The sequence below is a fragment of the Miniopterus schreibersii genome, assembly GCF_964146895.1.
Source record: "Miniopterus schreibersii genome assembly, chromosome: 7".
NCBI classification, from domain to species: Eukaryota; Metazoa; Chordata; class Mammalia; order Chiroptera; family Miniopteridae; genus Miniopterus; species Miniopterus schreibersii.
The window spans coordinates 3,863,591-3,880,306 of NC_138108.1; the positions used below are offsets into that span (position 1 = coordinate 3,863,591).

Consider the following 16,716-nt stretch of genomic DNA (forward strand, 5'->3'; position numbering starts at 1 on the left):
AGTGGTTTTAATTTTTTTATTTTTTAATATATCTTTATTGATTTCAGAGAGAAGAAGGGAGAGAGAGAAACATCAATGATGAGAGTCATTGATCGGCTGCCTCCTGCACGCCCGCAACTGGGGATCGAGGCCGCATCCCGGGCATGTGCCCTGACCGGGAATCGAACCCCGATCTCCTGGATCCCAGGTCGATGCTCCATCGCTGAGCCACGCCCGGCCGGGCTAAAGAGTGGTTTTTAAAGTTACAACAGCAGACTGATGCCTAACCCACTCAGAGATAACAAAGTTTTGGCTTTTTGTTGTATCAGTGACAGAAACCGAGGAGTTGAGACCAACAGATCATTAGGGGGAGAGGGGAGTAAGGAGTTTAGCACCAAACAAATTAAATTTGTACCAAACACAGGTTGATCAGCTGTGACAGACTGTGTTTTCCTAAAGATGGCAACAGCAATATCTCCCATGCCTCCTACGCCTCTAAAACCGTGCACTTACCCTTTCTGGAAGTAGAGTACAATTCCCCTCCGCTGGGGCCCTTGTAACCAATAGACTGTGCTGGAGGTGAAACAGCGTGACTTCCAAGGATAGATCATAAAGGTGGTACAGCCTCCAGCTTGGTGGGGAGGTCGGAGGGTGACCCGACCTAGAGAATTGCCTGAGAATTATCCTGGTCTTGGGCTTGTGCAGAAACAGAAATGACCCTCGCTGGGGAGCTAAGGGTGTTTTCTTAGGACTGAAGTCCTTACCAGGTCCCCCGAATACCCTGGAATTATACACGGGAAGGAGGGGTCATTGGCCCTCTTCAGAGTTTCAAGGGTCGAGGAAACAAGAAATTAAGCTACAGGTTTCACCTGCGGCTGAAAGGCCTCCGTGATGGGAAGAGCAGCTGACAGACAAGCTCGGTGCTCAGAAGCCCAGGCGTGAAAACCAGCCCTCTAGTTACCACTTCTAACGCGACTTCAAGGACTTGGTGACCGGCAGGAGCCTGGGCTGTACGTGGCCCCTACAGAGAACACTCTCCTCTCTCCCCCAATTCAAAGAAGACCAGAAACACAATGATGTGATGGCAAAGTCTATTTGCACAATTTATTTTAAAAGAAACAGCTGTAAGGTAGAAACGCAGATGTTTTCTTTATTATAAAGACAGTTACAAAAGAGAATAAATATGACGTTAGGAATTATTTTTAAAAAATACAACAAACCCCTGGCATTTGTGAGCAATCCCAAGAACTCGCAACGTATAAAAATTTGCGCTGGAGGTAAGAACAGCTTCGCCACCTTGGAGCAGATGTTGGAGACTTTCGACACGATGAGGGTGGACGTGACCTTTGGGATTTTAAAAGGCTCTAGGTTTGTCCCTTGGGACTGTCAGGGGTCTACTGTAATGTAATTTGCATAGAGTCAGAGTTAACAGAAATTCTACTCAATAGCACTTCTAATTATTCTTTTGTTATTACAATTAAGTAGCACAGTATCTAAGAGGAGGAAAAGGGGCAGAAATGGGGAGACATGAATGAAGGGGGGTGCTAGGAGACCAGAGAAGGAGCGGGAAGGAACAGAAGGTATCTTTTTGCTATTCTGTGTGGTCTGGACAGCACCCCGCGCCCCCGCTGGAGGGGGAGCGGGCAGGGGTCCGGCCTGGCCTGCCTGCAACCTCACCACCACCGAAGGACAGGCGGAGATGCAAAGGCAACTGGCAGGCTCAGGCTAAGAATGAGAACTGGGTAGCTGATGGGAAACAAAGAGGAGAGGGGTGCAGAGAATTCCCCAAGAAAATGGGCAACGTTGACCTCACAGACCCCCAGGATTGGCTCCTCTGAGGACCCCCAAAGAAAGAAGCATCTGTCCAATTAATTTCCACTCTTTGATGTGGAAGGGTAAAGGGACAAAGAAAAGTGACCGGCGGCCAAAGAGAGGCGTGTCCAGGCTGAGAAGGACTGAGGAAGGTGGGTGGGAGGCAGGGGGGACAGCTGGGCCCCTCACGGGGTGCGCCCCCGCTGCCCTGAGGCTAAGGCGCCTGCTGGTCTAGGTGTGGAGGCTGGTTGGGGGGGATCGGTTGGGGCGGGATGCCCGGCCAGCTCCCCCCGGGCAGCCGTGAGGCACAGCGTGGCCAGAGGCCGGGTCAGCCCACTATGTGCTGAACGTGGCCTTGAGCTCGCGGAAGGCCGCCTGGCGGACTCGCCTCTTCTCCTCCGCCCGCTTCCGCTCATCCTGCTCGGCTTTCAGCTCAGCTTCAAACTTGCTGGCGCAGGCCAGGGCCTGGACCTGCAGGGAGGCAGCAGAGACGGACCCACGGAGTGAGGGCGAGAGAATCGTGGAGACGGGGCACCCGCCAGACGGGCCTGTGGCCTAGAGCCATGCGACAGAGCTCGGCTGGCCCCCAGCAAGCGCGCCTTCCCCTTGGTCCTCCCAGGCTGGCCGGGGGTCGCAAGCCTTCCCGCTTCCCTTTTTCAGGATACGGTTTAGCAGCCTGGCCTGTCACCCACTTCTTCCTACTTTTTATTTCACAGCAACAAAATAACCTCCCCGCTGGGATTTTGATTGGGGTCGTATCAGTCTCCGGTGGCAAAGGGATTTCTTTACCCTGTAAGTTTTCCCGGGATGCCTCAGTTTGTATTCAATACGGTTTTTATGTCACCCACTAAAATTTTTAGTTTTCTGTAAATAGATCGTTCTAAACTTACTTCCACATAGTACAAGTTTTTTCTTGGTATTTGTGGATGGGATTTAGTGCCATTTTGTAAAAACCAAATTTATCTCCGATAATACCATATCAGATAAATTCGTCTTAAAACCCCTCTATTCTAGACCTGATTTTTTTTCTCTCCGGGTCTCATCGGTTTGGTAAGCTTTGCAAGCCCGGTGGGCGTGGGCGTTATTTAATAAAGGCCGCCAGATCGCTCTCCAAAGCAGCTGTTCCCATTAACACCCCCACCCTGAACACAGGTTCTCACTTCCCCACAGCCTTGCCATTGCTTATAATTAACCTTTCCCTACTTGCCAATCTGATAGGCAAAAAATTTGGCACCTTTTATTTCCTCTTTGGTGAATTAGCCGTTTGTATCCTTCGCTCGTTTTTCTACTCAGCTGTTTTTTTTTTTACTTTCCATAATTTAGGTATTAATCCCTTGTTAATATTTTTCAGTTGCTTTCTCCCAGTTTTTTGTTTGTCTTTTAACTTCCAAGTAGCTTAAGCCATACAAGTATTCTTAAATTTTGGTGCAATCAATTTTTTCAGCCATTTCCTTTCTGGCTTTTGTATTCTATGTCATGTTTAAGCAGGTTTTAAACCCTGCGGTTCTAAACCCATTTTCCTGTATTTTCTTCTAATACTTTTATGGTTTTATTTTCACATCCAGCTCTTGAAGTCACCTGCAACTTATTTTAGTGAGGAAATAATTAGTGAGGACTTTATTTCACTTTCCTAAGTGGATAGCCAGTTGTCTTAAAACCGATTATTGAATAGCCCCTTTTGTTCCCACCGATTTGAAAATGATCTTTTTCATGTGCTAAATTCCCACATGAAGGAGACCTGTTTTTATTATTGTCTATCCTGTTGTACTAACTGATTTGTTTATTCCTGTACCCATACTACACTACTTAATATTACCACTTCACAGAATGCCTTTATATTTATAAGGAAAATAAACATTCTTTCATCATGTTGAAAAAGAATATTGTTCTGTTATTATGAAAGTTAAATTTCACCAGTGTCTCTGAGATGTCTAACAGAAGTGATCACATTTTTCTACCTATGATATCAACATTTTAAAAGTTATCCCTGCCTGACAGGCATGACTCAGAGGTTGAGCATTGACCTAGGATCCAGGAGATCGAGGTTCGATTCCCGGTCAGGGCACATGCCTGGGTTTCGGGCTCGATCCCCAGTAGGGGGCATGCAGGAGGCAGCCGACCAATGACTCATCATTGATGTTTCTCTCTCCCTCTCCCTTCCTCTCTCTGAAATCAATAAAGACATATTAAAAAAAAAAAAAAAAAAGCTATCCCTGCAGTCTTAACATACATTTCAAATGTTATAAATCATTCCATTTCTTAATGCTGTAAGATTCTTATAGCTATATTTATTAGATTGATATAAAAAAATTCCTGATGTGTTTTTATTTCATTGTTATCAGAATGATAATGGATTCAGAGAATGAATGTGGTCTATAATCTTTTTCAATATGTTTGAGTTATTTTTATGACATTGAAAAATTTTTATAATATTGAAGAATGAATCCCTACATTCCTCAGCACTTAACTGGGTGTTTTTTTTTGGGGGGGGGAAGAATTAACTCTCTAAATGTCTTTATAATTCATCACGTTTTCTATTTGTCTTAAATTTGTAGAAAAGCATTCCCTTCATTAAATTTTTTATGATCTTAAATTGATGTATCATAATCTCATTTTATCTAGCCTGTTCCTGGATCCGCCATCTCCTGGTTTCTCTTGTTTCTCTATCATAGCTGCTTCCACGTTTGGGCACCTCCGTGGTTCGCCCCAGGTCCACTGCTCTGCAGTGCTGTAGATGAGAGTCACCATTTCCTACAGTTCACCACTTCCTTACCGTCTTTGTAGCCCAATGCAGATTTTTGCAACTCAGTGAAAAATTATTATATCTTTTTTCTGAATTCTCACCACCCTTCACAGGGGTCTGTTTCTGAAGACAGGTGCCTCTGAGAGTATTACCAGGAAGCGTGATGTTTCTGCTCTTTCTAAATCAGAAACCCTAGAGGGATGAGCTGGGAAATTATATTTTCCAAATTTCCCAGGTATTCCTTAGGACATGAACAGAAACTATTTACAACCAACTTTGTACCCTTCAAATGAAGGGGTGTGCCTACCCTTTGCCTGAGGTCACCTTAGATTTAGCTCTAAAACCCAGTTTATAACTTTCCCCCTTAAATTATTCCCATGGCTGGGGGGAGGTCCTGTCCTGATGGAAAAAAAAAATATCACCAACCCTTCTCCACACAGCTCTGAAAGCCTTGTGGCATTTTACGTCCCACCTCCAATCAACTGGTCATAAATACAGAGAGTTCTGGGGATTCATCCCACCTCCTCCCAGCCCCATTGTCACTACCTTCATTGGACCTACAGTTCTCCAGAATCTATGGAAGCGTCGCAAGTCTGGGCTCTCCCCAGGCAAGTCAGTCCCCACAGTGCCCACCACTGATCATGTCAGGGCCCTGTTCACACTCCTCTGAGGGCCCCTGTGCCTGCAGCTGTGCTTTCCAAGCCTGGCTCTTTGCTGAACCATCTGCAAAACTCATTCAAGTCCACATTTCCTGGGCCCCACCCTGGAGAAATCCCAGGTAGATCTGGGTGGGGCCTGGGAAGCTGGCCTGCAGATGGTTCTGGAGGTCAGCAGGCTGGGGAAGCCTGACCTCTAGGGGAGCCCAGAACTCCCTAATTGCGTCCAGCGTGGACAAGGACCAGCCTCCAGACACTCCTCACCCTCCGTGCCTTGGAGCCTTTGCTCCTGCCGTTCCCACGCCAGGAACGCCTTCCCCTCCTTGATTACAAGGTGAGTCTCCATTCATCTCTGAACATCTGTCACAAACGTCAGCTCCTTTATGGCCCTCTCCCAAATTCGAGGGATGATTCCCTCCATTTGTCACTCACGCACATGTTTATTGAGGGCCATTATGTGCCCGGCACTGTAATTACCAGGCTAACACACCTACTCTGCCTCTGAGTCTGGGCGGGGAGGCGGACGCATACCCATAACACGTTCAAAAAGCTTTGTTGTTCTTCCCATCTTTTCTCCTGGTTATAAACATAATGCGCCCATAATTATAAAACATTACAAAAATATAAAAAGTCCCTCAGACACAAGCATTACTAATACTTTGGTGTATAATTACCCAGGGTGTACGTAATATTTACAGAATGGAGCTTCAAATACGCTGTTTTGCTTAATTCATCTGGGACATCCGTCCATAGCTACACGTGGCTGCAGGGTGTGCGAACGTGTGGGTGTAGTGGACGGACTCAGTTCCCTGGTAATGGAAGTCTCAGTTGTTTCCAGTTTTTCTCTATTACCAACTGTGCTACAGACAAATCCTTGTCTATATATCTATGTACGTTTGCATGAGCGTTTCTGAGGCCAAAATCCTAGAGGCAGAATTCCAGAGGTCAAGGATATGAAAAGTTAACAGCCAGCCCCAAACCATTCTCTAAAAAGTTGGGTCAGTTTAGGCACTCACCCGAAGTGTCCAAGAATGCCCTGAACAAATAAATTACAGCAGCACTTCCACTCGTAACAGAGGCTGGCAGAAGAGGGCAGAATTTCTCCACCGGGATAATCGGGGGAAAACAGCCAAGAGGAGGCAACTCCTTAACAGGGGTCTTAAAGAACAAGTCGAGTTTTCTATGGCAAGGCATCTGGATGGGGCCTTCCCAGCGGAGGAAAGAGCAGTGTGAGGCCAGGCCGTGAAAAGCGTGGCAGTAAGAAAAGTGCATAGGGGTGGACGTGGCTGGGGAGGCACCAGAACTAGGTTATGAAAGGTGTGAATGCCCGGCTAAGACATTCCCAGAGACTTCAGACTTTGACAAAAGCACTCGGCAAAGCTCTGGGCTCCTCCTCCCTCCCACCACCTCTCCTAGCTCCAAGTTTTTAAAAAATAATTTTATTTAAAATGTAAGTTTAAAAAAAAAAATCAAAACAGTGAAAACAGTGTCCTGCTGAGATCAGTCTCAGTCCTAGGCCCCCGCCCAGGGAACCATCACGAGAGATCTGCACGTGTTGACTCAGTCAATGAATGGGGAGGGCCCGTCCCACCAGAACCAGGCCTTGCCTCCTCTCTATCCAGGCTGACAGCTTGCTTTTCTCACCAGACTGAGTGCCTGTCCTGGGGAGGGCAAAGGTTTCGTCTACTACATACACCCTGAACCTCCTGAGCTTAACGTGGGGCCTGGCACTGCCGGGGGAACTGGGTTGAATCAATGTTAGGTCATGAAGGAAGGGCCAAAGCACCCTCAGAGCGGGCCACAGCGTGCTGGTGTTGAAGGCCCAAGGAGCAGTCGGCTTTCCCCTGACACTGTCAGTAGGGATTCAGGTCCTGAGCCCACCATGGTTCTGTTTACATGTTGGCAAAAAGATGACAGACTGTTTCTCGAAGCATCACAGATAAGTGAGGAGAGAGTCGAGCTCAGGGGCCTCAGCAGGCTGGAATGTGTTGCCAAGGACACCCTGTCTCTGGGCAGACTAGTGAAATAAGCCAAAACCACACACGAGGCTGGCTCCTGCCTGGAGCGGTAGGGAGTCCCAACAGCTCATATCACCTACGGAGTACTCACAGTGAGCCAGCTACTTGCTTAACACTTTATGTACATGTGAACTCATGTAATCCTCAAGGCAATCCCGTGATCACCCCCATTGTACAGATGAGGAGACTGAGACACAGACAGGGAACAGGAGGCACAATCTGAGACCAGGCAGCCACGCCCATTGCACTCCACTGCTGTGGTGGACAGGGGCCTCGGCGGGCTCTCCTGACCTCTCTTTCTGCAGGTGTGCTCTGCAGAGACGAAAATGACCGCCCAGCAAGGGTTGGGCTTTCTATAGATGTTCAATGGCTGGATGAACATGTGAAAGAATGGGAGCACCCAGGAGAGATCCAAGACCATGCACCGCAGATTCCTTCCCAACTCGCAGCCATTGTCAGTGGAGCACATCTGGGGCAAGTCCAAGGCTCCCTCCTCTGGCCCCATTACCCACTTGTTTAGACACAGGTGAGAAGGTGCCGGCATGGAGGTAGCTGTCCAAGTAACCCAACTGTGGCTTGGGGTAGGGAGGAATTCCTTAGGAAAGTCTGGACCAAGAGTCGATCTGGGAATGTGCCAGCAAACCCATTGGAATCTGAAACCAGGGTCTGATGCAGTTAGCACTCGGTTGTTTTCCTGTTTTGTTTTTAATTTGCAGATTGCACCCAGACGCTCTCATTCCCTTGCAACCGTACGCGACCTATCCTAAGCTTGTTCTGAGGGAGTTCATTGGAGTCACTAACTGGGACCTCCTGTCCGGAGGGGGGAGGGAGGGGGCGATCGTCCGGCACAGGAAGAAGCCACCTACCTTGGCTTCAAAGAAGTCCTTGGCACCCTTGACGCCCTCCAGGGCCACATCGATCTCGGACAGCTTGGCCAGGGCCATCAGCCCACCTTCCTCCTGCAGTTCCCCCGCGGCCGCCTTGTGGAATATGAGCAGGAACTGCGGGGAGAGACCAACATCGCGGAGACTGACAAGCATCCCTTCGAGCCCATTGCGTGGTTTACCTTCTGTTTGTTTGTTTTGTTTACCTTCCTCAGTGTTTTCTAAGAAATATGTCTTTATAGATATAGTTCAAATACTTTAGCTCTGTCTCTCCCCTTCTGTTTATGGTCCTTTTTGACTTTCAAAAGTTTTACATAAAATCCTTCAATCTTTTTCTTTTTTCTCACCAGTTAGTTATGCTTAGAAAAACCTTCCTCGCCGCCAAGGTTATAGAAACAATCACCCACGTTTTTGTCCACTGCTTTTATGACTTCTTTTTAACATGTAAATATTTAATCTCTGAAATTTATTCTGACCTATCAGGCGACGTTGATCATTAACTTTATTTTCCTTCAAATGGTTAGTTAGTAATCCCCACATCACTTGCTGAATAATCCATCTTCTTCCTCCAGATCAAAATGTGACCTGAATGAGTTAACCTTTAAAGCCAACACGCGCTAAGGCCTCCGTAGAATGCACTTAAAAGTAAATAAACAGGCCCGGCTGGCCTGGCTCAGCGGCTGAGCGTCCACCCAGGAACCTGGAAGTCACGGTTCGATTCCCGGTCAGGCCTCGATCCCCAGCAGGGGGCGTGCGGGAGGCAGCCGATCAATGACTCTCATCATTGATGTTTCTCTCTCTCTCTCTCTCTCCTTTCCTCTCTCTGAAATCAACAAAAACGTATTTTAAAACTAAATAAATAAACAGGCCAAGCTGGAAAGGTTAGTCCCCCCAGCTTACTGTCTTCCTCCGCCAAGTCAATTTTATGGCTTTTTACTTCTTTTCTGTAAATAATTTTTGTGAATTTGTCAAATAGCTGCTATCCAACTTCTACAATTTATTTTTCCATTTGGAAAGAATATCAGTTGTGTATTCCCCCTCATCATGAGAGAGGCTTCTCAGGTTTCCAAGTGCCACCTAAAGCACAGGGAATCTCAGGTTTTCGGAGCCTTTCTCATGACCATCTCCTCTAGAGAATGGCTTCCTAAGAGAAAGGAACGTTACCTAAAGCAGAGCCGGAGGTAAAACACCTTCAGCAGGCTCTCCAAGTTCCACCTGGGGTGTCTTTTACTGCCAAGGCTCTTAAGCCCTAGAGGGACGTGTGTTTCCTGAAGTCAAGGTTTCCACCCTCTTGCCCTGGCTGGTGTGGCCCCGTTGGTTGAGTGTTGCCCCACCTACCCAAGGGTTTTGGGCTCCATCCCCAGTACGGGGCGTGCGGGAGGCAGCCCTTTGATGTTTCTCTCTCCCATCGATGTTCTTTTCTCTCTCCCCTTCTCCCTTCCTCTCTCTCTAAAATCAATAAAAACATATTTTTAAAAAGAAGCTTCAAGCTCCACCACCACCACCCCAAAAACCTTGCTAAGGAAGCTTTCTTTTTAATTCTCACTTCGGGGGTCCTGACTCCACCGTGGGCATTGCTGGGTGCAAAGCAGGGGTGGAGCGGGGTGCTCAGGGCCACGCAGCCCCGTGGCGGCCGCGGGCGGGCTCCGCTGCAGGGCCACCTTCGGCCCCCTTCGGCCCCCTGCGCCTCAGGCTTCCTCACTGGGGCCGGCGAAGACCCGCCTGCCGCAGGCTGTGGGCGCCAGAATGCTGGCCCCGAAGGCCCGGAAAACAGCAAGCGTCCGGACATCAAAGGTGCCTATGATATTGGCTTTATCCGATGCTGAACATAAAGACACCTCAGTGTTTCATTTGACATGTCTGAGAATCACGTTCAAGTACACGGTGGGGCAAAAGCACCTTTACAGTTCTCCGTGTGGAAAATAATAAAATAATGCCAGAACGAACTGTTTCGAGTCCTCACAGCTGTAAACCTAATTTTGCCCCACCCCGCGTAAAAGAAATGTACTGAACTATTTTTAAAATACATACGTATGTATTGGCTCTAAAAAGAAATAGGAAACAAGCCTGTTGACGGAGGTGAGGCCCCAAAGAGTGGAGGGGAGAGCGAGGGGGGGCTGGGGACAATCCCACCGAGGAGGGAAGGGGGGGCATGTCCGTCCCTCAGTACCCAGCCTGTCCTTAAAGCATCTGGTTACAGAAGCTACACACACACACACACACACTGCTCTGTGAGGCAGACACAAAAGCGAGTTGCCCCTCCACGCCAGCCATCCCCCTGGCCCGGGGAGGCAGCCCTGGAAAGACAGAGCACCGCCCAGCCTAGCGACAGCCCAGGCGACCTTGGGGAGGTCTCGCACATCTCAAGAGGAGAGGACAGCGTTCCCCTCTGTTCACAGCATGGATTGAAGTATTCCCAGAGCAGATCGCGGCCTGTCCTCGTGTGCTTCCTCGGGCGGCTCAGCCAATGACCAACACGAGCCCTGTCACAACTTAGGGGGCCCCATCCCAGCCAGTTAAAGAAGAAAATCGTCCAGCTCAACCTGAAAATGTTCGGCCTTCCATAAAGCATGCCAGGCATTCTCTTTTCATTTTATTACAATCACCAACCCCTGAATGATAATTTCCCCAACTGCCCAGCCTTGTTTGTCTTCCTATTTATAGTCCACAAAGACTGGCATGTTGTGGAGAATTGGAAAGTGTCCTAGCTGTGACTATGCGCAAAGAGCGGGGGAGGGAAGGAGCAGAAAACAAAGAAACAGAGAGGCCACTGACAAAGCTAAAAGCCATCTCAGATGCTTCTGGTAAATTTAGGAAATTTTAAATTTCATGGCTCTAGCTTGAGATGCAAACTCATCCCCGTATTAGTTACAGCTCTTAGACTGCAAGTGACAGAAACAAACTTGGCTTAAGCAAAAAGGGGGTAGTCATTATCTAAAAGGACATCTCAAAAAAACTCAAGGGTAGCCCCGGCCAGGTGGCTCGGTTGGTTGGAGTGTTGTCCACACACCAAAAGGCTGTGGGTTCGATCCCCGGTGAGGGCAGATAATCAGGCTGCAGGTTTGATCCCGGGCAGGGGGCTCCTACGGGAGGCAACCAATCGATGTTTCTCTCTCATATCAACGTTTCTCTCTCCCTCTCCCTTCCTTCCTATCTAAAATCAATAAAAATATATCCTCGGGTCAGGATGGAGACAGAGCTGCTAACTTCGGGCCATCCTTACGACTTCTTCTACAAGCCTATACACACACATAAGCCGTAAATGCAAATAATCATATTTTACACAGAGTTTAGTAATCTGTTTTTGTCCCTACTTTTTACATGGTCAACTACTGTTCTCTGGTCACGAGGTGCTGTTGCATCATCATTTTTAAGGGTCCCGTGTATGCCGCTTTCTAAAACGCCCCAATGTGCGTGCCTTATTTTCATAACTGGAAAAGAAATGGTTTAAGAGAAAGACCAGTTTCACTGTATGTTGGGGGAAAGCAGCAAAAGAGTACTTCATGGAGACCTACCTTCTGTATCAAATAGCTTGTGACATGCTTGCTAGAGTTAAAGAAAGGGGACACGACATTTACTGAGCATCTACTAAGTGCCAGGTTATGAGACAGGAACTGAACAAGTGAGCAATTTCATCTACCTGGCAACCTCTGGCCCATGTGCCCATGGTGGGGCTGCTGACCATGGCGCCCGGTGGCACAAAACCTGGACTTAGCCAATCACGGTCCCCTGAATGGAATGACTGGTCCAGGAGGTGGGTGCGAGTCTCTAGCAGGGCCAGTCGGAGGCCTCCCCCGGGACTGCTTGGGACTCTGGGATAAAGAAGCCCCTCTATTTGCTGGGGTTGCTAAACCGGGGCACTGTTCCAGGAGCTGCTGTTGGCCGCCCTGCAGGCCCTGGGACGACACCCTCTGTGGAAGGCGAAGAGGAGGCAGACGTGGAAGAAAGCACAGTCGAGACGTCAAGACGGCGCAAGAGAATGGCCCTGGGTTACCTGCGCCCAAAGCCTTTCTACTTCTCCTCAGCCGGGTGTGTGAGCCAATAGTCATTTGATTTTCCTCAATTTACATTAGTTGGCACCCCCTCCTTTCTGTCACGTACAACCAAGAGTTCTAACTGACACAGGCACAGAAAGAGAACTTACTTCTCCCAACAGTCCTGAGGGAAAGCTGTTAACACCCCCATTTTAAGACAGAAAAGCTGAGGCGCAGAAGGAAAATAACGCGCTGACGTTGTGCGGCTTGTGGGAGCCCGAGGTTTGGCTGCAGGCCTCCTTCCATCACACGCGCACAGCGTGGTGACGGCAAACGTGCCTGTTAGGTCAGTTGGTGACTTGCACAGGCCTCTCAACACCCTCGAGATTTCTGTTCCCCAGACATCACAACTTTGCCACAGACGCTCTTTCCCCAGCATTGCCTCCAAAGCGTCACCGAGGCAAAAGCTTTTCCCTTCTACACCCCAGGGGCACCCGGGTTGGAAAGAGCCAGTGCCCAGCACCACGGCAGGTGAGGGAGCCAAAGGGACAGCTGGGAAGATGACCATGGTGATGGACAGTGGCAGGTCCTGTGACACAGAGGCTGCTGCCCAGGCTCGGCCCTGAGCTGGGGCCCGATTTCGGGCAAATGCTGACCCTCTCAGCCCTCTAGCTCCAGCTCTGCAAGAGAAGGCTGGGCTGGATTACCCTAGGTGTGAGGGTCATGCCCAACACAGGTTTCCCATGATCTGCCATCTCCACATCTGCCAGTTCAGGAAAGGGAGCGATGGGAGAATGTAGAGTTGATTTGTGGGCCGTGAGAGGCAAGGCCAGTTTCATCCCAGCCGGGCAGTGACTCGTGGCTGCCAGGCAGCTGCAGAGGCCCCAGGAAGGGCCTCCAAGGCCATGTCCAGCCTGGACAGAAGACCTGTAGTTGGCCAAAGTATTGCCATCAGAAAACAGGCCGCCAGCGCCCCACGGTTTCTGCAATAACCAGGGGTAAACACCAGGAAGGAGGACAGTCCTCTCTACTCCCGCTCCTGAGGGACCAGCTGAGACACACCCGAGAACCGACTGCAGCAGCTGGGAGTGCCCCGAGCCTTCAGCCTGGATGTTGCCCCCAAGTGATTCTAATACCAGGCCACAGCGACACATTTAGAGGCCTTCCAATAAAACTCAAACACGTAAGACGTGGGATTTCCTTTCTTCTGGGGCTGCCTCCTTACCATGGAAGAAACCAAATGGCCCTGAGACCTTTTCCCCCCAAATAGAAATGGCCTAATCACCCACAGGGGGTCAGCCTGTGACTCTGGTGCACTCTTTCAGGAAGATGTCTGCACGTACAACATTTTCCCTGCAATTTCAGGGTTCAAAGGCCAAAAGGACATTCTCGGGCTGTTTGGGAGAAGGTGGCCATGGGCACAGAGTAAGGCCTTTGTTTAACTGGGTTTTTTTTACTTTTTAAATTATTTTATTATGTTTGTTTGGTTTTACATATGTTTTTATTGATTTCAGAGAGAGGAAGGGAGAGGGAGAGAGAGAGAGAAACATCCATGATGAGAGTCATTGATCGGCTGCCTCCTGCACGCCCCCTGCTGGGGATCGAGTCTGCAGTCAGGGCCTGTGCCCTGACCAGGAACTGAAACTCTATCTCCTGGATCCTAGGTCGATGCTCAACCGCTGAGCGACGCCCGGCCAGGCTATATTATTTTTTAATTTATTGATTTGAGAGAGAGAGAGAGAGAGAGATTTGTTGCTACACTTATTGATGCATTCATTGGTTCCTTCTTGTAAGTGCCCTGACTGGGGATCAAACCCACAACCTTAGCGTATCGGATGATGCCCTATCCAGCTGAGCTACCTGGCCAGGGCAGTTTTGGTTTGGTTTTGTTTTTTTACTATTTTTAAATGCTTACTATAAAAGGGAAAAGTTTTAATATATAAAAAATATATAAAATTATAAAACCAACAAAACTTTGCACCCACAAATATCTACTATGAATATTTTGGTGAACATCCAGATTTCTCAATATTTATACCATTTTACCCAAATGAGGTTATCCCACCCGCAATGACTTTTTTAAAAATTGATTTTAGAGGGAGGAAGATAGAAAGAGAGAGACATCGATGTGAGAGAGGAATATCTGTTGGCTGCCGCAACAGCAGATTGAATCCCCAACCTGGGTTTGACCCTGACCAGGAATTGAACCCGCCACCCGACCAGGGCCACACGGACTTTAATCGGCTTACTGAGCATTTCCCCGTGGCAGAACTGAGGTTCACTAGCTCCTTAAATTATTTTTAAAAGCAGAACTATAAGTCAAACATCCAAACAGTGCTCTAAAGAGGCCCAAACCACTTGTAGCCCAGGGGGCCGTAAATCTGAGGGCCCTCTCAGGATCACTCCCCCAGGGGCTCGGGACTCGGGCAGGTACCTCCCGGAAGCTGAGCTTGCCGTCAAAGTCCTCGTCGACCTCCTTGATCATGCTCTTCAGGCCCAGGTGGGTCTGGGGGGCCCCCAGCTTCTCCATCATCAGCTTCAGCTCCATCAGGTCAATGAAACCGTCCCGGCCGGAGTCATACCTGCGGGGCAAAGGCGTCCACTGATGAGGGAGCCACAGCCAGGACGAGAGAACGCCTGCTACCCTCCCAAACGTGTGAGTCTTTGGCCTCATTTACTGAAAAACAACTCAGATACCTCCTGCTTTGCAGCACCCCGGTCACCGCCTCAGAAGGGACCCCCCTCCTCAAAACACCTTTGCGCTCCACATGCTATGATCCCGAGTGGATTTTGTACTACGTGTTCATTTTCATGTCTTATTTCCATAACTGGGCCATAGTTTCTCGAGGATGGAAATTATTCCTGCCCAGCCGGGCGAGGCTCAGAGGTTGAGCATCGACCTAGGAGCCAGGAGATCGGGGTTCGATTCCCGGTCAGGGCACATGCCCGGGTTGCGGGCTCCATCCCTGGTAGGGGGCCTGCAGGAGGCAGCCGATCAATGACTCTCTCATCATTGATGTTTCTCTCTCTCTCTCTCTCCCTCTCCCTTCTTCTCTCTGAAATCAATAAAAATATATATATTTTTTTTTATAAAGAAAGAAAATTATTCCTGTTTATCTTTATTCCCCCCATTTCGGTCAATAAGCATCCACTGGGCCTCCTGAAACTGGACAACAGAGGAGCTGCAAGAACTCGCCCACGCACCCACTATATTCGCATGGAGCCAGCGAAGATTCCAGGAGTCTCCTCTGGGTCTCTCCACCCCCATTTCCACCAACTCCTCCTCTCATCCTGTCTAGGCCTGGCCCCTACGCTCTGGCTTTGTGCTTCGCCCTCTGGCTCACTCATCTAGTCTCCAGGTCTGAGTTGTCACCTCTGTGCAACAACTAAGAGGGGTCCCGGCTCTGCCCTGTTGGCTGAGTTTTAGCCACAGAGCCAGCACCTCTGCTGGCTGCCCCTCCGGCCCCAGCCTCCCCACGCAGGGATCCAGCCCTGCCCTCCACTCCTGAGTGCCTGGGTCAGCCCAGTAGGGCCGGCCTCAGCCTCTGTCCTCTGCTTTCTCCTGACCACCCCGCCCCCTTCGCTACACACAGGCTGCTACAGCGATTCTCGCAGACTCCCTGGCCTCCTTCCTTCAAGCCCATCTCATGTTCTGCCACCCAGAGTTCCCCTGTTGCTCTGCCACCCAGAGTTCCCGTTGCTCAAGTATAAACACCTTGCTTTAAAAATCATATCCATTCATGATCGGCAAAAGGTGGGAGCATATTTATACAATAGAATATTATCCGCAATAAACAGGAATGAAGTTCTGATCCATGCCGCGTTATGGATGAACCTTGACAACATTATGCTAGGGTTCAACGAAGCCAGACGCAAACGACAAATACCGCACGATTCCATTTCCATGAAGCGCCTAGAATTCAGACGGAAAGCGGAACAGTGGCAACGGGGCGTGGGGGAGCGGGAGGGGGAGTTACGGTTTAATGGGCTAGAGAAGCGATTTTCAACCGGTGCGCCGCGAGAAGTTTCTTCTTAAATCCTCACCTGAGTGTATTTTCCACTGTTTTTCAGAGAGGGAGAGGGAGAGAGAGAGAAACACTGATGTGACAGAGACGCATCGATTGGTTGCCTCCCGCAGGCGCCCTGACGGGGGCCGAGCCTGCAACCGAGGTACGTGCCCTTGTCCGGGATCGAATCCCGGGCCCTTCAGTCCACAGGCCGATGCTCTAACCACTGAGCAAACCCGCCAGGGTGAGAACTTTTAAATCATGCGACACCCAACTGTTTAGTCAGGAGCACTGACCTCTTTCCCTTAGATTGTCAAATAAAAAAATGACAACAGCCAACACAACAACAGCCGTCTGGTGTAAAATGAATCAAAGTTATACCTATTTTTTGGTCAGATGGACAAAAATATATTTTTTGTCAGTACTAAAGCAGCAGAGCTTTAGTAATGAGTTTATGTGCCACGGAAGGAGAAAGGTTGAAAACCCCTGGGCTAGAGTTGCAGTTTGGGACTAGAAAAAGCTCTGGAGACGGATGGTGGTGACCGTTACACGAGACCATGAACGCACGCCTGGCGGCCAGGATGGCAAATTTGATGTGTATGTCACCCCTTTAAAAAATTAAATACAGCCTGGCCGGGCTTGG

The 16,716-nt window shown here is 49.2% G+C and overlaps 1 protein-coding gene across 2 annotated transcripts in view; it reads right to left on the reverse strand.

Annotated features, from left to right (window-relative positions):
- Positions 1-1,058: 1,058 nt before the first annotated feature.
- EFHD1 (EF-hand domain family member D1) overlaps positions 1,059-16,716 on the reverse strand; it is a 32,647-nt gene continuing 16,989 nt past the window's right edge. For both annotated transcript variants that reach the window (XM_081142493.1, XM_081142492.1), the window contains exons 2-4: positions 14,501-14,648; positions 8,075-8,209; positions 1,059-2,262 (exon numbers count right to left, since the gene is read on the reverse strand). In XM_081142493.1, coding sequence (XP_080998619.1) covers positions 2,128-2,262; positions 8,075-8,209; positions 14,501-14,648 — 418 coding nt within the window. In that variant the 3' untranslated portion in view covers positions 1,059-2,127. The remainder of the gene's footprint in view (positions 2,263-8,074; positions 8,210-14,500; positions 14,649-16,716) is intronic.